Genomic DNA, 21,693 nt, shown 5'->3' with positions numbered 1-21,693 from the left:
AGAATGCTGTAAAAAAAATATTATTTTAATTATGTCAAAACAGCAATTTTTTTGTCACCTATGAAAACTTCACCACATCCTGCAAAAAACGAGCCTTTACACAAGACCTTCTTCAAAAAAAAAAATATGGCTCTAAGAGAATTGCAAAACAAAAACAAGTTAGTTTTTTCAAAAATGCACTTATTGTGTTAAACTTTAAAAAGGACATATTTGGTATCACAGCATCCATAACGACCAGCTCTATAAAATATCACATGATCTACCCCATCATGTGAACGCCGTATACAAATTATGCCAAAACAGCTTCTTTTTATTTTTTTTGTCACCTCAGCTCCCAAAAAACATAATATCAAGTCATCAAAGTCTTATGTACCCTAAAATGTTACCAATAAAAAATAGTCTGTCCTGCAAAAGACAAGTCCTCAGACAACTACAGCAGTTATTTTATTATGCAAAAGTAGTAAAACATGAAAAAACTATATAAATTGCAGACTAAAGTTATCCCATCATATGATGATCCCCAAATTTTTTTGCGCAAGCCTAGTTTCTATTGTGTACGCTCCTCAAAATGACTTCAGAACTGAATTGGTTCTTAAAGTTTTCAAAAATTGCTTCTAAAATGTTTGGAGCTTGGGATATTTTCGTATAACCTAACTCTGTTTTATACTTCTCCACAACTTTATCCCTGACCTGTCTGGTGTGTTTCATGATGCTGTTTGATCACTAATGTTTACTAACAAACCTCTGAGGCCTTCACAGAATAGCTGTAGTTATACTGAGAATATATTACATACAGGTGGACTCTATTTACTAGTTAGGTGACTTCTGAAGGCAATTGGTCACACTGGATTTTATTTAGGGTTATCAGAGTACAGGGGACTGAATACAAATGCAAACCACACTTTTTTCATATTTTTATTTATTAAAAATTTTGCAAATCCAATTATAGTTTTCTTTTCACTTCACACATACTTGTGTTGGCCTATCATAAAAAATCCCAATAAAATACATTTAAGTTTGTGGGTGTAACATGAAAAGTTCAAGAGGTATGAATACTTTTTCAAAGCACTGTAATGAAAACATAAAGTAGACTTGTGGTGAATGCTAATTAATTACTATTTTAAGAGGTATCACTATCTGTCTTAAAAGAAGAGAGATTTCAATTTAGAAAATAGTAAATTTTTCCAAGTTTTTGGTCAATTTTGGATTTATTTAATATATAAAGGTAAAACATATTGACACAAATTTACAATTAACATGACGTACAATGTGTCAGAAAAAATTACCACATAAAGTGACAGATGTCCAATTCGTAAAATTAGGCGTGGTCAGGAAGGGGGTAAATGGCCTGCTCTGGAAGTGGTTAATATGCCCCAAGGGACATACTAGACATCCGGGGCACGAGCCCACGTGAAACCACGCCCCCATCCCATGAAGCCACACCCCCATCCAATAAAGCCACTCCCTCATCGTCACCAAAAAGGGGGGGGGGGGCGTTCACAGTAGTTATTAACCCCTTTCAGCAGTCCCCCCTTCAGTGAAAGGGGGACTGCTGAATGGGGTTATAACTACAGTGAAGGGCCTAGCAGTCTGGGCAACCCCACAGATCATCCATAACAGTTCCATCCACAGATCCCCCTCCCTATAACAGTGCCATCCACAGATCCCCCTCCCCATAACAGTGCCATCCACAGATCCCCCTCTCCATAACAGTGCCATCCACAGATCCCCCTCCCTCTCCATAACAGTGCCATCCACAGATCCCCCTCCCTCCCCATAACTGTGCCATCCACAGATCCCCCTCCCTCCCCATAACTGTGCCATCCACAGATCCCCCTCCCTCCCCATAACTGTGCCATCCACAGATCCCCCTCCCTCCCCATAACTGTGCCATCCACAGATCCCCCTCCCTCCCCATAACTGTGCCATCCACAGATCCCCCTCCCTCCCCATAACTGTGCCATCCACAGATCCCCCTCCCTCCCCATAACTGTGCCATCCACAGATCCCCCTCCCTTCCCATAACTGTGCCATCCACAGATCCCCCAGCCCTCCCCATAACTGTGCCATCCACAGATCCCCCAGCCCTCCCCATAACAGTGCCATCCACCACAGATCCCCCTCCCCTCCACTCACAGGAGTTTACAACTGTACATTATTTTAAACTGTAATCCTAGTAACTTTAACTTAATTTGCTCATAGTGATAGTGACCTAGTCTTACCCAGTCAGAGAGTCTCTCTCTAGTTTTACTCAGCTAGTCAGCTCCAGCCTCCAGGCAGTGCGGACGGTGCTCACTCACTGACGTCACGCGCCTGCGCCGCCTAGTGGGAGGAGCAGACGCCTGACGTCAGTGAGCGAGCGCCGCCCGCACTGCCTGCTGTTACCGGAAGCGGAGCTGCAGTAGGAATCACTGAGATGAGCGGCCGGCTGCAGAATCTGGGGATGAATTTTCAAGTTAAGTCTGCAGGCACAGGGCAGGCGGATTAGGACATGAGCGGCGGGGCCGGTGTAGCGCAGGAGAGTCAGAGCGCCAGCCGGCCCTGCCAGTGCACTGCCAGCAATACATTCGTGGCACTGGTCAAAACATCCAGGGCTCAAGCCCCGAATGTTTTGACCTAACGACACCCCTGACGCCAACTGTTGTGAACCTATAACTCCCAGCATTCTCATTCACTTCTATTGGAGTTCTGAAAACAGCCAAGCAAGGGTGCATATTGGGAGTCGTAGTTTCACAACTGTGACTGACGGAGGTTGCTGATCCCTGTTCTTTGGCATCTGATACTTTTAGGGTATTGCACTGTGAGTATCAACCAGGAATTCCATTTGTACATTCTTTGCTATGCGTTTGCTATTCCTGTTCAGCATGTTGCACTACAGTGTGCTTTACATTCATCATCTCGTGTGGTTGTGTGTTTGAGCTTGTGTGTTTCGTGGCAACTAGCTCAAGTGTTTGTAGTCTTTGGATTGATATTGTTTGCAGATTTTCATTGCACAACTATCTTGTAGGTTCAAAGTCTTTTGTCGCACAGACAGTCCTTTCATACCTGTACTTCACTGAAGCTCGTGGCCATCAGTTTAGATTTCCCATATACTTGTATGGCAGACAGAAGATAGTATGATTAAAGGTCCCTTTACACAGGCTGACACAGAAGGCAATTATTGGGAATGATCCGTTTATTCTCGGTAATTGCCTGCTCGTTACAGGAGGTAAAAGCTGTATTTACATGCAGTAATCACCCCACTGTATGGAGACCGGCGATCACTACAGTGATCACTTGTCCCCATACACATTCATTGTTTCTGGGCAACAGATTCCTGTTCCTAGGAACCCTCCATCCCAATAATTGCCCCGATTATTGACCCATGTAAGGGGATCTTTAGGTTTACTCCTGTAGGTTCACCTCAGTGTTATTGTAAACTGGAGACAAACCTTGATGTTTCTGTACCACTCAACTAATCATCTCTTGAATTGGAAGTAGTGTATATAAGTTATACATCAAACTGTATACACTGTACTTATATAGTATTTATCTGTACAGTGAGTTAGCTTTATTGTGGGTGACCATCCGTTGTGTATAACATACGATGTTCAGCTTATGTTTGGGGAGGAAAGGATGGGGCATGTTGAATTTCAACATCCCTATCCTTTGTTCCCAGGGGAGTTAAGCTGCTGTCAGAAGTGTCTGTCACCTTTCCGCATGAAAACACATGCATGCTCAGCTGAACCGAGCATGCACATGAACTGTGGGGTCCAGTTATTGGAAATATATGGCTAGCTTTTAGAGTCCAGTGAATCCCCCCTCCCGACCTTGCTACTTCTGCAACCATTGTTGCTTAACCGCTGTATTTTATTTATTTCCTTGGTAATATTTTTTTTATTAATTATGATTATTATTAATTTACTATCTTTTATTCACTACTAAATAGTTTCAGTTAAATTGAGGATTTGCAAGCCTCTTAGATCCAAACACTTTTTGTCTTTGAATTTTATGATGATGTAATTTGATAATGTGACACTCTCTTTTTTTTTTAGGGGGGAGTAAATACCAGCGTGAAACATGGAGGCATCTATGTGAAAGCAGTAATACCAAAAGGAGCAGCAGAAGCTGATGGCAGGATACAAAAAGGTATTTTTCCAGATTTTATGTTTCACAATTTCATCTCTCCTCCTTCTGTATCAAGACACCGTTCTATACTTTCCCCTCAAATTTCAAAAAGGGGGCATTTCAGGACCATCCACGTGACTACTTCTGCTAGGGCTAGGTAGGATTAGGTTAATGTTCTAGGACTGCATTGATCAGTTTCTGGGAACCACTAATGTGATGCTGAGAAGTCCTTCTATGATAGAATTCCCATGTATTTCTGGCCTTGATTTGATCAGGAACTAACCCTAGACAAACATTGACCAATACTGGTTTTCAATAGCTGGGAACAAATTCACTTTTCTGTGAATGTGCAGTCCAGTGTATTGAATTATTTTGAAGGGATTACACCCTTACAATCATAAATGTGTGATCATTGTTGGCCCAAAACCCCCCACCCCTAGTTCTGGAGACACATCCAAATGGAACAGTGGTCATGCATATTCCATACCCCATTCAATGTCTGTGGGACCGAAGGTGATAGCCAAGTACATTTCTCAGTTACTTCCATCAGTTCAGTAAATAGTGAATGGAGTGACAGGGCACATGCTTGACCAATGCATCATACAAATGCCTCCGCAACAAGGGGCTTGGGTCCCTGCTCTAGATTGGTGGGGGTCCCCAGTGATCCTACATTTGCCATCTGGATAGGTGATAAATGTATGTTATGGCATAACCCATAGAATGCATTCGGGATGCAGTAGATTGTAGTTTTTAGTAGACTGCCATATTATTATTAGTATATGGACATAACTGTGAAATAATTTCACAAGATTTTTGATGTTTTCCTTGTGGCAAAAGCTCCATTAATAGGATGCCAGCCTTTTTGATATGAGGAATATCTTCCTAAGGCTACATGCACATGATAATACCCATTTTCCACAAAACACAGATGCGCAAAATACCGAGACTATCCGTGTGCATGCCACAATTTTCTCACTCCATTCACTGGCTATTTTTGTTTGCAAAACGGACAAGAAAGGGACATCTTCTGTATTTTGCTAAAGGGCCACACATATGACATCCGTGTGCTGTCTATATTTTTTGTGGACTCCTATAAATGAACGGGTCTATGTGTGATCTGCAAAAAATGTGGATCAGGGGCAGACTCAGAATGCGGTTATGTGCATGTAGCCTAATAAAAACAAAGGGTGTCATTTATTATACGTCTATATTAGGCGGATTTTAGGCGCAGATGGGACTCGCTCACGCCAGATCTAAAATTGCGGGTGGATATAAAATTAAGCTTGTTTTAGGCGTAGAAAAAGGTCTATAAATGTAAGACAGCTCGGAAGCTGTTTTACATTTAGAACTGGCAATGGATGCGACGAAATTATGGAGAGGACGGTGCCTCTTCACAACTCCAGCAGATCCTCCGCCAGCTATGGGGCTTTATCATGACCGGTGTCTAAAACGCCAGTCTTGGGGTACTTTCACACTTGCGTTGTGAAAATCCGGCAGGCAGTTCCGGCGCCGGATCCGGAAATCCGTGTGCAAACGGATAGCATTTGTAGACGGATCCATATGCGGATTCGTCTAACAAATGCATTGAAACACCGGATCCGTCTCTTCGGTGTCATCTGGAAAAACGGACACGGTATATTATTTTATTTTTGCATTTTTAAAGTTCTGCGCATGCGCAGACCGGAAAACCGGAACACTCGGTGCCGGATCCGTCATGAATTCATTTCAATGGAAAATTATGTCGGATCCGTGTTTCGGAATTTTGGACGGAGAAAATACTGCAGCATGCTGCAGTATTTTCTCCGGCCAAATACCGTAAGAGTGACTGAACTGATGCTTCCTGATACATATTGAACAGAATGCTCTCCATTCAGAATGCATTAAGATCAAACGGAAGCGTTTTTTTTGCGGTATTGAGCCCCTGTGACGGAACTCAGTACTGGAAATCTTTAACGCTAGTGTGAAAGTACCCTTAATAAATGTGCCCCAAAAAGTTCAACTATTGTACAGATCTACTGAAGACAAGTCGGCCATCTTCCATCCAGCATAAGGGTCCATTCACACGTCCGTAGTGTATTGTGGATCCGCAAATTGCAGATCCGCAATACACCCAGCCGGCTTTTCCAGAGCCGAGGACCGGAAGTTCGGGGCCGCGGTCCGGAAATGCGGATGCGGACAGCACACTGTGTGCTGTCTGCATCAATTCCTGCCCCATAGAGAATGAATGGGTCCGCATCCGTTCCGGATAATTGCAAACCGGGTGTGGACACATTCTACGGACGTCTAAATGGAGCCTAATTGTCTTCTGGCTCCAGTTTGTTGCTTGGTGAAGCTCTTGACCTTACTTTTTTTTTCCTTAATCCTCAAACAATCCATTAACTCAGTTCAATGTATTAATTTAGACATTTGTTATCTATGTAATTGTTGGATTATTACAACGGTTTGTCTCTAACCAAGGTGACCGGGTGCTGTCTGTAAATGGAACCAGTCTGGAGGGCGCCACTCATAAGCAAGCAGTGGAGATGTTGAGAAATACTGGTCAGGTAGGATTTGCTGAAAGGCAGCTCGATTCGGATTTGTCCCTGTGAGTGGATTGTTCCACTAGATTTAGGACAATTGTGTAATCAGCGGCTTATAAAATCATCGTTATGTTGAAGATCAATTACATGAGTGCTGGACTATGTGTGGAGCCTTAGTCAATACAAATATGTCACCCAGGAGGGTATCGCAAGAGAAAAGCTTGTATAGTATAACCTCACCTAAAATTCATGTAAACCGCATTCACAGAATAACTATCTTTATAACTGCTTTCTGGTGTGTAATGCAATGCAGCAATGTCATGAAGCATGAACGTAACCAGCATCAGACTAGAGTTCCTGAGGCCCACCAGAGGAAATGTTCGAGGCCTAACCCCTCTATCATCAATAATGTTTAGGGTGCCTTCACACATGGCTGATTTTGTTTCACTAAATAGGATTGCTTCGATGACAAGCACATAGATTTCTGTAAATCCCATTCAGGTAAACTGAGCTCATTTTCAGTTGCCGAAATTTCTGCTACAAAAACTGCTGCATGTGAAGGCACACTAATGGGTTTTGAATCACAGGAGTAGACCCTAGTGGAAAGTCATTAGCTCCAAATGCAGCCAGATGGGTATTTTCCCCCTCTGTCTTTGGGGCCCATAATAGTATCAGAGATCGGGCCCACCGGAGGATGCCCTGGTACTCTGGTGAGCCAGTCCCATGCCGAATGTTACTGTTTTCTCCTGTTATTCTTTCCAACCCTATGGTTGTCTTCTGCACCATGGTTAAGGCCTTGTTTCAACGATGATGAAATGCAGTGCTAAATTTGAATATGCATAGACTTATATTCATATTTATGTCTGTATTCATCTCTATATTTTATTTCCTTTTCTTTTTATTCCACATGAGGAAAACCAGAGCGTGCTGTGTGTAGTGTTGCAATGAGTAACGTTAACTTTGTATTTAGAATCTTGCAAAAGGTGTCTTCACTTTTGTAACGGTTTCTCTTCTGTTTCCACTATGTTCATTTTATGGCAACATATGGAATGCATTACATTTTACACCCATAGAGTGAGTTCAGATTTTACAGTCAAATTGCAGATGTTTGCCTTGATTTGTATGTGTGGACCCTTTCTTAGAAGAGTTCACCAACAATAAACTGATCAGCTGAAATCTATGTTGGGGAATCTGTCAGCTAGTCTTCAATTCCCTAGCAGTACCACCTAAGAGGATATTAAAGGGGTTATGTCATCTCGATCATTGGTGGCATATCGCTAGGATATGCCACCAATGTCTGATAGCTGCAGGTCCCACCTCTAAAATGGAGCTCATAATGTGAAGAAAAGCAGGCCGCACATGCATGGACTCCCGAAAATAGCAGAGTGCTAGCGTCATCCCCATCGAAGTGAACGGAAGGATGGCTGTGCTTGTGCAGTGCACTTCCCATTCATTTTTATGGGACTTCCAAAAATAGCCAAGCACTACCATATAAATGAATAGAGGGCTCCCATGCATGCGGAGTCTGCTCTCCCTCACTTGAGGGCTTCGTTTTAGAGATAGCTGCGGGTCCCAGAGGTGGGACCAGCAGCTGTCAGACATGGGTGGCATATCCCAGCGATATGCCAAGAATGCTTGAGTTGACATAACCCCTTTAAGTCTTATTCAGTTTCCTTTAAATGGAATGTGTCATCAGAAAATTAACCTGTTTAAAAAAAGCATCCCACAAAAATGTTATACTCTGACCTGTTAGAAAGGTACATGATGTAATCTGTAGTGAAAGTAATTTTCTTACCAGTGACTGTATATGTGAGTTATAACCTCCCTTCTCATTCTCAGCTGTGTCATGTGACCAACAATCAGACTTTCCAAAAAATCCAACATCTTATGTGTGGACAGGAAGTCAGTTTCTCTATGTATTCCTATGGGATTCTTAATGCAAGTCTCGTAGGAATGAATAGAGATGTAACTGCACTACAAATATATAAATGGACCATACAAAAAATACGGTAAAAAACTGTTTAATGTCAAATGCCCTCAAAAGACAAGGGGGCACTGCCTCCGACTGGGGAAGAAAAAGTTTGGTCTTCAGAAGCGTCAAAGCTTCTTTACTGTAAGAACTGTGAATCTGTGGAATAGACTTCCTCAGGACGTGGTCACAGCAGGAACAGTGAACAGTTTTAAAAAGGGTTTAGATACATTAAACAACATTAATGCTTTTAAAAACATGTAGAAATCTGAGTCTCGCTTCCTTCTGGGATTCGCGTCCCCAACTATCCCTTGGTTGAACTTGATGGACTTATGTCTTTTTTTTCAACTGTATTAACTATGTAACTGACTTCCTGTCCTGTGTCAGTTGGAGAGGCAGAGGGTTGGTCACATGACACAGCTGAGGATCAGAAGGGAGGTTATAACTCACAAATACAGTCATAGGGAAGAAGATTACATTCACTACAGATTACATCATGTACCTTTTCTAAGAGTTTAATAAAAAAAATATTGTAGGAGTGATACTTTAAATCACATTTTCATGCTAAACATTATTTTTTTGAATTTTTGTTGAGTTTTAAAAAACAATTCCGGTGTCACTATAATGGGAATGGCAGAAATCTGGCCAGTCCCCGGTAAATATGCCCAGAATTGAACGTTTTTGTCCTGCCAATTCCCAGCATTCTATGCCGGAACAACCTGCTGGTATGAAACTAGCCTTAGTAGGTCTGATTTAATAGGGGCTAGTAAACCTGTAAACTCGATGAGAACAGGGAAAGATGCTGTCACCTATAGATCTGGCCATATTATCCGTTATACCCTGGTGCACCTGATCCACATAGTAAGAACATATGTTTAGGGTTGACTTGGTATAAAAGTGTTATTATAAATTGTACTTATATATATAAATATTTAATAATAATATAATATATTGGTTATTGTTGCAGGTGGTAACACTGCTGCTTGAAAAAGGGCAGCTCCCAGCTGTTAACGTCCATGCCCCCGTCACTCCTCAGTGCACCCAACCTAACCAGGCAGATGCCAGCAAGCTGCAGAACAAAAAGACTACTACACCCACAGAATACAGCTTTGTTAATGACGGTGAGGATACATAGGATACCTAGTCATCTATTGCTGCTTCTGCATTACTTTTGTCCTAGGAAGACAATTAAAGATGGAGCGGAGATGCTGCTTTCTGGCTTCTTTGCTGAACAGAATAGCGAAAAATCCAGAAACAGACAGAAAGCAGTTAAAAATGGAGCCCAACGAAGAATCCTTTGAACGCTGTTTGACCCATTGAAGTGACTGTACCCGTCCCAATATATGTTTGAACCCCATTTTTTGGGGGGTTTTCAGATGTATACCCTCAACAGAAATCGCTATCTATGGCTAGAACGTCTAAATCTAAATCTGTGTTGAGCTTTTTTTTTTTTTGGAGCTACAGACGTCCTTGTTCCTATACTACAGTTCTTTTCAACAGAAGGGCTAACCGTTCTGTAATAAAGTTATAGCTTTGGGTGGCGCAGCTTTTCCAGTAGAAGAATGCACTTGTGCTGGCACAGAGCAGTGAAGGGGAAATGCTCCTCCCCGTCACATTGAGCAATTACACTGAAAAGACGCTGCGCAGCAAGTTTTCTGACTATAATCAATACCATGTGTCAGAAAGAGAACATCGCCTCTGCCCTGCAAAATGTCAGCACAGGAATGATTTGTGTTTAAAGCTCACGCCTGTCTAGCTTTCCAAGCACTACTGCATTACATCAGGCTGGCTTATTATTCCTACTAGTATATGCAGATGCAGCAGAGCTGACTTATCATTCTTCAGGGCATCATGGGTTCTTGATCATAAGAACTGTGTTATGACAATAAAGTAGGTTTACCTGAAGTCCTATGAAAAAGCAGATAGCAACAGCTCTGCTTCATGTGTGATCCATTTTAAAGAGCAGAAAATGGACCCTAACACAGATCTAGATATAACTTATTAGTGTCTAGCACCTTAAATGGGTAAACCAATCTGAGACAATGGGGGCATATCGCTAGAATTTGTCCCCATTGTCTGATAGTTGCAGGTCCCGCGAAAATAGAACGGAGCAGGAAAGGTGGTGGCCAGAGGACTGCAGGTTTCCCCAGGTCCAGCCACCACCAATCGCTCTCCCTATAGTAGTGAATGGGAGCGCACCTCGGCCACCACTCCCATTCATTTCTATGGGGCCGACGGAAAAAGCCGACCCAGCGCTCGGCTATTTTCGGCATCCCCATAGAAATGAATGGAGGGCGGCTGCACATGCGCAGTGCTTCCTCCACAACTTTCAAGGTTCCGTTCTCTGTGTAGAGGTGGCACCTGCACCTATGAGACAATGGTGGCATATCCTAGCGATATGCCACCATTGTCTGAGATGTGAAAACCTCGTACACATTAAATGAACATCAGTTGAACCTGCCAATTGGACCATCTACTGTGTATGGCAGTGTCCTGGCTTCACCAATCGGCGGCTGGTGCCCTGCCTAGCAGCAGGCGCAATGTCATAACCTCATCAAGTAATAGAGCGCAGAGATTAGGGAATGATGATCTCCCGGCCTGTGTGATCTTGTGGTCAATTGAACAAGTGCGATGACTGTCAACGGTCCCGCCAAATTAGCAGGTTCTGGGGAGAACAGGATGAGCTCCATTTACAAGGGGAACAGGGCAAGGTGAGTGATTTGTCTTTATTTTAACAGCACAGCTTTATTATTATTATTATTAGGGGGCATTCTACTGTGTGTGGGGGCACTGAGTGGGCCTAACGACTGTCTGGAAACACTAAGAGGGCATAACAACTGTGTGGGGATGCCCTAGGTACTCGTAGGCCTTGCTACTAACTGCAACCTGCTACATTTTCCACTGTCACTTATTAACACTGCAATTAGATGGCAAAATCAAGATCCTTCATACCTCGTTAGTTATCCCAGCAATAAAAGCAAGGAATACATATAAAGGAGCAGCCTTTCTCACTGCCCATTTGGGCTTCCTGTGATATTGTACAGTGCATTTGGAAAGTCTCCAGACTGTTGCGGCCTTGTGCGAAAATTAAAACAAAAAAAACTAAAGACCTTTATTCTCGTCAATCTGAACTCAATATCTGGTAATGACAGAGTGAAAACAGGATGTTAGAAATCTTCATTGAAAAGGAAAGGCTAAAATCTTGCATTGACATAAATATTCAGTCCCTACCAGTACTTGGTTGAAGGAACTTTGGCAGCGATTACAGCCTCCTGTCTTCTGGGTACCATGCCAAAGGGTTTACATTTTTGGTTTAGGGATTTTCTGCCATTCTTCTATGCAGATCCTCTCAAAACCTGTCAGGTTGGATGTGGACCATCGGTGGTCAGCCATTTTTACATCTCTCCAGAGATGTTTGATTAGGTTCGAGTCAGGGCTCTGGCTGGGTCACTCAAGGACATGATGAGGACTGATGGGGAGAAAACTTGATTTATTTTAATTTTAGCACAAGGCCTCAACATAATAAAATGTTAAAAAAGTTAAAGGCCTCTTTCAGACGGGCATTGCGGGAAAATGTGTGGGTGCGTTACGGGAACACCTGCGATTTTTCCGCACGAGTGCAAAACATTGTAATACGTTTTGCACTCGCGTGAGAAAAATCGCGCATGTTTGGTACCCAAACCCGACCTTCTTCACAGAAGTTCGGGCTTGGGATCGGTGTTCTGTAGATTGTATTATTTTCCCTTATAACATGGTTATAAGGGAAAATAATAGCATTCTGAATACAAACTGCATAGTAAAATAGCGCTGGAGGGGTTAAAAAAAAATAAAAAAAGAATTTAACTCGCCTTAATCCACTTGCTGGCGCTGCCGGCATCTCGTCTGTCTCCTTCTTTGCTGAACATGACCTGTGGTGAGCATTCATTCCAGGACCTGTGGTGACGTCACTCCGGTCATCACATGATCCATCACCATGGTAAAAGATCATGTGATGACCGGAGTGACGTCACCACAGGTCATTTTCCTGTAATGAATGCTCCCCACAGGTCCTGTTCAGCAAAGGAGACAGAAGGAGATGCTGGCCTCCTCGATCAAGTGGATTAAGGTGAGTTAAAAATTTTATTTATTTTTTTAACCCCTCCAGCGCTATTGTACTATGCATTCTGTATTAAGAATGCTATTATTTTCCCTTATAACCATGTTATAAGAGAAAATAATAATGATAGGGTCTCCATCCCGATCGTCTCCTAGCAACCGTGCGTGAAAATCGCACCGCATCCGCACTTGCTTGCGGATGCTTGCGATTTTCATGCAACCCCATTCACTTCTATGGGGCCTGCGTTACGTGAAAAACGCAGAATATAGAACATGCTGCGATTTTCGCGCAACGCACAAGTGATGCGTGAAAATCACTGCTCATGTGAACAGCCCCATAGAAATGAATGGGTCGGGATTCAGTGCGGGTGCAATGCGTTCAACTCACGCATGGCATCCGCGCGGAATACTCGCCCGTGTGAAAGGGGCCAAAGGGTCTGAAGACTTTCTGAATGCACTGTGAGGTTGAGCAGTCTGCTCTACAGAATCCTAGCTAACACCACCCCCTAGTGGTGGTCCACAATATTTTACAATCACAGTCTAGTATGAAAACTCCTGCTGCAATAATATTTAAATAGAAGAAATCAATTACCTTCATAGCGTTATTTTTTGTGTTTGATAGAAGAAAAACACTCAAATCCACAGAAAAATACCAAAATGCTTTTCACTGGTATAAATGATTTATTTTATCTTTCTTCGTTTCATCTTGCAGAAAATATGTTTGAAGTCAAACTGGTGAAGAATAGCTCTGGGTTGGGCTTCAGCATTTCTCGTGAAGAAAACCTCATTCCTGGTCAGGTAGGATCAAGCATAGTCCGGGTGAAGAAGCTCTTCCCAGGTCAACCAGCTTCAGAAAGTGGCAAAATAAATGTTGGAGATGTGATCCTTAAGGTGAATGGAGCTTCACTGAAAGGACTTAGTCAGCAGGTAAGACACACTTGAAAAAAGAAAAATATATATATATATATAAAATTATATAATTACACATATTGCCTTCATTGATATATAATGAAATGAGTTGTGTGGATTTGTACAGGCTTCATTAGCAATCTTTTTTTTTTTTTTTTTTTTTTTTTTTATATTAGCATCTGCATTTGTCTAGAACATACGGTATATCTATTTATCTGTCTAGTCTTCTAATAATCATATATTGATCGATCTTCCATGTTACTGTCTAGCTATCTGTCTTTCTAATTATTTATTTGTTACTCTATCTTTCTAATAATCATATATTTTCTACGTTTGTCTATCTTTTATGTTTCTGTCTTTCTAATTATCGGTCATCTATGTATAGCTATCTGTTAGTTTAGCTTTCTAATAATCATATTTATCTGTCTTCTATATCTCTATATCTATCTATCTGTTGGTCTGTCTATTTATCTAATAATCATATTTATTTATCGGTCTATTTTTTACCTTTATATCCATCTGTTTATCTTTTGAATTATCTGTCTTCTTTGTTTCAGTCTATCTGTTAGACAGATCAGTAGATCGACAAACTATCTATCTATCTGTCTATCTATCTCTTATATGTCTATTATTATTATTATCAAGGTGGCTAAGCTGTTTGTTCTTTCCTTGCATGTAAAACCATCAACGATATACTGTCGTTTGTCTCCTTTATAGGAAGTCATTTCTGCTTTGAGAGGAACCTCTCCAGAAGTCACCTTGCTGATGTGCAGGCCGCCCAGTGGTTTATTGCCAGAGATCAGTTCTGTAATCCAGGTAAGAGAACAGTACATGGGTTGTGTCCTCTCATGTTACACACACCGGACCGAAACACTAAGTAATATGCATTTGGATAAAATTAACAATATGCGCCAAATATGCAACCTTAAAGAAGAACTCCCGCAAACAATTTGATTCTCTGATCTGTTAGAAAAGTCCATGATGTAAACTGTAGTGAAGGTAATCTTCTTACCAGTGGCTGTATTTGTGAGTTATAACCTCCCTTCTGATCCTCAGCTGTGTCATGTGACCAGCACTCTGAATTTCCAAATAACACAGCATCTTATGTGTGGACAGGAAGTCGGTTTCTCTATGTATTAATAGGACAGCCTCAATATCCGTCTCATAGGAATAAATAGAGAAGTAATTGACTTCCTGTCCTGTGTCAGTCGGAGAGGCAGAGTGTTGTTCACATGACACAACTGAGGATCAGAAGGGAGGTTATAACTCACAAATACAGTCATTGGTGAGAAGATTACCTACACTACAGTTTACATCATGTACCTTTCTAACGGGTCAGAGAATAAAAAAAATGTATTGTCTCACTTCAGCAAATGGCATTTATCATGTAGAGAAAGTTAATACTAGGCACTTACTAATGTATTGTGATTGGCCATATTGCCACCTTTTCTGACCTCTCTGGTGGCCAGGACCACGGGAGTGCACATAGAAGGCGCTTTTTTCTATAGTTAGCAGGCATGGCCACTGCTGCTGGATTGCAGGGTGGTTGTAACCATGGAAACGAGAAGGGTAAAATGAGGTGAAAAAATTAATGAAGCCAGCAAAGGAAGCAATATAGACATTTAAAATAAATTAATAAGTGCTTTGTATTAACTTTACATGATACATTTTATTTGCTGAGAAAACCCCTTTAAGGCTAAATTCTGCCATATTCATACAGTTACTTGTTTAACCACTTAAGGACCCTGAGATTTTCCATTTTTGCGTTTTCGTTTTTCACTCCCCGCCTTCCCATAGTCCTAAATTTTTTTTATTTTTCCCTTCACATAGCCTTATAATGGCTTATTTTTTGCGAGACAAGTTGTACTTTCTAATGGCACCATTTATGGTTGCATACCATGTAGTAGGAAGCGGAAAAAAAATCCAAATTGGGTAGAATTGGGAAAAATCGCATAAAGTTTTTTTTTTTTTTACACTCTATGCGGTAAAATTGACCTGTGATCTTCATTCTCCAGGTCTGTACGGTTACAACGATACCACACTTGTATAATTTTTCTTGCGTTTTAATACTGAAATATTTTTTTTAACCTTTTGAGGAAATTTTTTTATTTTTTTTACAACCATATTCTGACCCCTAGAACTATTTTTTAGTTATGTGTACGGGGCTATGTGCGGTCTCATTTTTTGTGGGACGATCTGTTGTTTTCAGTGATACCAATTTGAAGTGTGTGTGTGACTTTTTGATCGCTTTTTATAAAAAAAAATATTGGGTATTTGAAGTGACAAAAAATTGCAAATTGGCTTCTTTTTTCCCCCCGTTACGCCATTTGCCATATGCCATTAATATTGTTATATTTTAATTGTATGGGCATTTCCGCACGTAGCAATGCCCATGATGTTTTTTTTTTGTTTAAGTATTTTTATTTTAAGGAAAAGGGGGGTAATTTGAACTTTTTTTTTTTTTGTAAAATCTTTTTTTTTTTTTTTTTTTTACTTTAAAGAGGACCTTTCACCGATTATGACAATGTGAACTAAGTATACAGACATGGAGAGCGGCGCCCGGGGATCTCACTGCACTTACTATTATCCCTGGGCGCCGCTCCGTTCTCCCGCTATGCCCTCCGGTATCTTCGCTCAGTAAGTTATAGTAGGCAGAGATTTCAGTCACTAAGTTATGGTAGACGGAGTCTACCCTTGTTCTGCTGTAGCGCTGGCCAATCGCAGCGCAGAGCTCACAGCCTGGGAGGTTATTTTCTCCCAGGCTATGAGCTCTGCAATGCGATTGGCCAGCGCTACAGCAGAACAAGGGTAGACTCCGTCTACCATAACTTAGTGACTGAAATCTCTGCCTACTATAACTTACTGAGCGAAGATACCGGAGGGCATAGCGGGAGAACGGAGCGGCGCCCAGGGATAATAGTAAGTGCAGTGAGATCCCCGGGCGCCGCTCTCCATGTCTGTATACTTAGTTCACATTGTCATAATCGGTGAAAGGTCCTCTTTAAGTCAACTTGGGTGACAATAACTGGCAATCATTAGATTGCACATTGTGTTCATTGATGGCTAAATAGCCATCATTGAAAACATAATTTGCACTATACCAATACAATGCTGCCACCTAGTGGCCTGTATTGGTATATTCCTGAAATAGAAATGTATTTCAGAGATATAACAGGTTCCCCGATCTCAGTTAGGGAACGCTGTTACCGGAGCGGATGTGCATGACTTCTGCTTCCAGACTGATCAGATGCCATGGTCACATTTGACCACGGCATCTGAAGGGTAAAATGTATGCGATCAGCCTTATGACTGATCGCATACATGTGCTGCAGGTCTCTGCTATTTAAAATAGAAACCCCGCGGCTATGGTGCCCGCAGCACACGCAAGCGGGCGCCATGTTTGGGAATCGGACTTCTGCCATACATATACGGAGAAGGTCCTTAAGGGGTTATTAGTTTGATTTATGTTTGATGGTTTAGTAAATGTAATATTCGCATGTAATTTTTTTGCAGACACCATTAAACTCCCCGCAGCAAACTACACCACAAGGCAGCAAGAGTGGTGTTAATCATTTCTTTGCTCAGGATCCAGAGGATATCTCCGACCATGATGACAGTGAGGAGGTCAATGACGCAAGTGCTAGGAGGCTTAAAAACCCTTCTAGGAGGGATAGCTATAGTGATAGTAGTGAGACGGATGACGAAGACTTTATACCCATACAAGAGGAGACATCAGCATGGAATGCTACAGTCTACCAGACACCTAATGCTTCGCGGGCTGCGCCCCACACCCAGTGTGATACCTCTGACATCCAGGAAGAAACAATTCGTTCCAGCTTTTACACTCCAGAGCAGACTCCTTATAAACCACAGCTAGCCGACAGGTGAAAAATTATCACAGGATAGGGGATAACTATTAGATTGGTGGGGGTCCTACCATTGGGACTTCCACCAATGATGGAAATGGGAACCCTGTACCTCTCTGGCACCCTGAAATTAACTGAATGGCAAGTTGGTCATGTGCATTGCCACTCCATTCATCTCTGCATGAGTTCCGGGAATAGTCGATTGCTGAACTCACGTAGAGATGAATGTAGTGGCAGTAGACGCCCGACCTGCCACTCTGTTCATTTCCAGGGACCCGAGGGATACGGAATCCCTATTCTCGTGATCAGTGGGGGCTCACATAGGTTCACATATGCGGCAAGCAACCCCAATAATCTGTTCTGAAAGAGGAACAGACTGCAGGATCTATCATATCCGGCATAGCCAGATACTGTTGCACACCGCCAAATCCCCACCGACTGCAATATGATCTGATGGGAATCTGGCTGCTTTCCGTCATGCAGCAGTATTTGTCTGTCCAAAAGCCGCCATTTATGCTCGAAAGCAGCTGGATGTCTATTGGATCCCATTATAGTCAATGGGGATCCGACAGTGTATGTCAGTATCCGGCTACACCGGATATGATAATTCCGGTAATCTGTTCTTCTGCTGGTACAGGCTACTGGAGTTGGTTGCAAAATATATGAACCTACCCCTGTACGTCTATTTATCACATGGAATATAGTGCATTTTAAAAACATATTTACTAATTTCTCACCTGCAGCAGTCCTCCTTCTCCAGTTTCACTAGATGTGACCCCAACCCACAGTAGCAGTATTCCTCCGGTCCTACTTTCTGAAGAGTACTTATCTAATTCTAAGACATTTGTTGATGACCAATCAGCATTTAATAACCTAGGACTGAAGGACTTGGAAGACTATGAGCCAGTAAGTCATCCTAAGCTCCTCATCACCATTTTTGTTATCTGTAGAATATTGCCATTGGTAAATAGCTAATTTCCATGTGAATATTAAGGATAAGCCTAGAATTTCCTGGTAAGTAAGCACTGGTGAAAACTGTTTTGTTTATATATATATATATATATATATATATATATATACACTGCTCAAAAAAATAAAGGGAACACTTAAACAACACAATGTAACTCCAAGTCAATCACACTTCTGTGAAATCAAACTGTCTACTTAGGAAGCAACACTGAGTGACAATCAATTTCACATGCTGTTGTGCAAATGGGATAGACAACAGGTGGAAATTATAGGCAATTAGCAAGACACCCCCAATAAAGGAGTGGTTCTGCAGGTGGTGACCACAGACCACTTCTCAGTTCCTATGCTTCCTGGCTGATGCTTTGGTCACTTTTGAATGCTGGCGATGCTTTCACTCTAGTGGTAGCATGAGACGGTGTCTACAACCCACACAAGTGGCTCAGGTAGTGCAGCTTATCCAGGATGGCACATCAATGCGAGATGTGGCAAGAAGGTTTGCTGTGTCTGTCAGCGTAGTGTCCAGATCATGGAGGCGCTACCAGGAGACAGGCCAGTACATCAGGAGACGTGGAGGAGGCCGTAGGAGGGCAACAACCCAGCAGCAGGACCGCTACCTCCGCCTTTGTGCAAGGAGGAACAGGAGGAGCACTGCCAGAGCCCTGTAAAATGACCTCCAGCAGGCCACAAATGTGCATGTGTCTGCTCAAACGGTCAGAAACAGACTCCATGAGGGTGATATGAGGGCCCGACGTCCACAGGTGGGGGTTGTGCTTACAGCCCAACATCATGCAGGACGTTTGGCATTTGCCAGAGAACACCAAGATTGGCAAATTCGCCACTGGCGCCCTGTGCTCTTCACAGATGAAAGCAGGTTCACACTGAGCACATGTGACAGACGTGACAGAGTCTTGAGACGCCGTGGAGAACGTTCTGCTGCCTGCAACATCCTCCAGCATGACCGGTTTGGCATTGGGTCAGCAATGGTGTGGGGTGGCATTTCTTTGGAGGGCCGCACAGCCCTCCATGTGCTCGCCAGAGGTAGCCTGACTGCCATTAGGTACCGAGATGAGATTCTCAGACCCCTTGTGAGACCATATGCTGGTGCGGTTGGCCCTGGGTTCCTCCTAATACAAGACAATGATAGATCTCATGTGGCTGGAGTGTGTCAGCAGTTCCTGCAAGACGAAGGCATTGATGCTATGGACTGGCCCGCCCGTTCCCCAGACCTGAATCCAATTGAGCACATCTGGGACATCATGTCTCGCTCTATCCACCAACGTCACGTTGCACCACAGACTGTCCAGGAGTTGGCAGATGCTTTAGTCCATGTTTGGGAGGAGATCCCTCAGGAGACCGTCCGCCACCTCATCAGGAGCATGTACAGGCGTTGTAGGGAGGTCATACAGGCACGTGGAGGCCACACACACTACTGAGCCTCATTTTGACTTGTTTTAAGGACATTACATCAAAGTTGGATCAACCTGTAGTGTGTTTTTCCACTTTAATTTTGAGTATGACTCCAAATCCAGACCTCCATGGGTTGAAAAATTTGATTTCCATTTTTACATTTTTGTGTGATTTTGTTGTCAGCACATTCAACTATGTAAAGAACAAAGTATTTCAGAAGAATATTCAATTAATTCAGATCTAGGATGTGTTATTTTTGTGTTCCCTTTATTTTTTTGAGCAGTGTATATATATATACACTTACAGTTTGGCAGTTAGTATCACTTGATCAAAGTACAGGAGCATTTTTGCACTTGTATTAGGGGCTCACATTCCTCCTTCGCCACAGGTTTGATGACTCAGACTAACAGCATCCTAGATCCTTCTGCTGCTGTATAGTCACTTGACCTGCAGTCATTCCAGAATTTGCATCCATTGTAGGGGTGCAAAAATACACCTATATTTTGCTTATAGGAAACCAGCCTTAATCCCAGTTTCAGGTCCAAACCACATTCAATGAATTTATAATTTCTTATTTCCATTTAATTACATAATCTCTAGTATATTAAATTTTTACCGTCAGAACTCAGTAGGTCTTCCTTGAGAATTTCCGAGTGTATGTACCGCATTGTTATGTAAAACTCCCTTTATATCCCGTGTTTCTGTAGGAGGTGGAGCTTCATGTCACACTGACCAAATCAGAGAAGGGGAGCCTGGGATTTACCGTAACCAAGGCCAGTGACTGCATTGGGTGTTATATTCATGATATCATTCAAGATCCTGCCAAAAGTGACGGACGTCTACAGCCTGGGGATCGGCTTATAAAAGTGAGAAGTCTTCTGTTTTTTGAGACTTTCTTAAAATGTGGATATGTTTACGCACATAAATGAGTAACCTTTACTGCCTTCCTTTTCCACATTCTCATTTTTTTATTCTTGTTAATTTTTAATCTCCCATATCATTAGGTTAATGATGTAGATGTGTCTAATATGAGCCATACTGAAGCAGTGAATCTACTGAGGGCAGCTCCAAAAACTGTCCGCCTTGTACTTGGCCGTGTACTGGAGATTCCTAAGCCACAGGTGCCTTCTCATCTCCTGCCTGATATTACGCTTCCATGCAACAAAGGCATTCTGGGTAAGGTTCTAACAGAGGTAATATGATCAATTTGCTGTATATTCTGTTCCTGTTTGGTGGCATTTAACTTCATTGTAATATTATTTCACCTAGGTCTTAATCTCTCCGGAGGTCCAAACAGCCCTTCCCAGGTGATATATGTGGAAGATATCAAACCAGGCTCCGTGGCTGATCAGGAGGGAACCTTGAGACCACTAGACATCATACATTACATAAATGGAGAAAGCACTTCAAACATGACACTAGAGGAAGTAAAACATACTCTGGAATCTTCTCTTCCAGTAGTAGTTCTGAAAGCTACCAGGTAAGAACCCATCTACTGCTGTCCTCATGAAGAGTTTAACTAGCTGTAATGGGAGCAGACAGATGTGGTTAGACTGCATAATGGCTATGGACATCTTTTGAGGACAATTTTTTTTTTATCATTGCATTCTACTAATTATGAGCAAAAATCTTTTTTTCAATTGGTCTTTATTAAAAATTTCCAACAGTTCTTGCACTATAGGGGTTAACTGAGAGTGTATGTGCAGTTTCTATGTACATTGAGTCCCATTATACAGCAGAGCTACCTGCTCAGTCTGTTAGGGTACTTTCACACTTGCGTTATTCTTTTCCGGCATTGAGTTCCGTCCTAGGGGCTTAATATCGGAAAAGAACTGAACAGTTTTATCCTAAT

At 42.2% G+C, this 21,693-nt stretch overlaps 1 protein-coding gene across 8 annotated transcripts in view; it reads left to right on the top strand.

Annotated features, from left to right (window-relative positions):
* PTPN13 (protein tyrosine phosphatase non-receptor type 13) overlaps positions 1-21,693 on the top strand; it is a 266,849-nt gene that overhangs the window by 210,802 nt on the left and 34,354 nt on the right. For all 8 annotated transcript variants that reach the window (XM_040417981.1, XM_040417980.1, XM_040417978.1 and 5 more), the window contains 10 exons: positions 4,035-4,128; positions 6,565-6,650; positions 9,563-9,716; positions 13,403-13,617; positions 14,317-14,415; positions 17,113-17,483; positions 18,209-18,371; positions 20,549-20,707; positions 20,846-21,017; positions 21,111-21,321. In XM_040417981.1, coding sequence (XP_040273915.1) covers positions 4,035-4,128; positions 6,565-6,650; positions 9,563-9,716; positions 13,403-13,617; positions 14,317-14,415; positions 17,113-17,483; positions 18,209-18,371; positions 20,549-20,707; positions 20,846-21,017; positions 21,111-21,321 — 1,724 coding nt within the window. The remainder of the gene's footprint in view (positions 1-4,034; positions 4,129-6,564; positions 6,651-9,562; positions 9,717-13,402; positions 13,618-14,316; positions 14,416-17,112; positions 17,484-18,208; positions 18,372-20,548; positions 20,708-20,845; positions 21,018-21,110; positions 21,322-21,693) is intronic.

The sequence above is a fragment of the Bufo bufo genome, chromosome 2 (genome assembly GCF_905171765.1).
Source record: "Bufo bufo chromosome 2, aBufBuf1.1, whole genome shotgun sequence".
NCBI classification, from domain to species: Eukaryota; Metazoa; Chordata; class Amphibia; order Anura; family Bufonidae; genus Bufo; species Bufo bufo.
The sequence above is the reverse complement of the archived record's forward strand: the minus strand, read 5'-3'. Positions and strand labels throughout refer to the sequence as shown.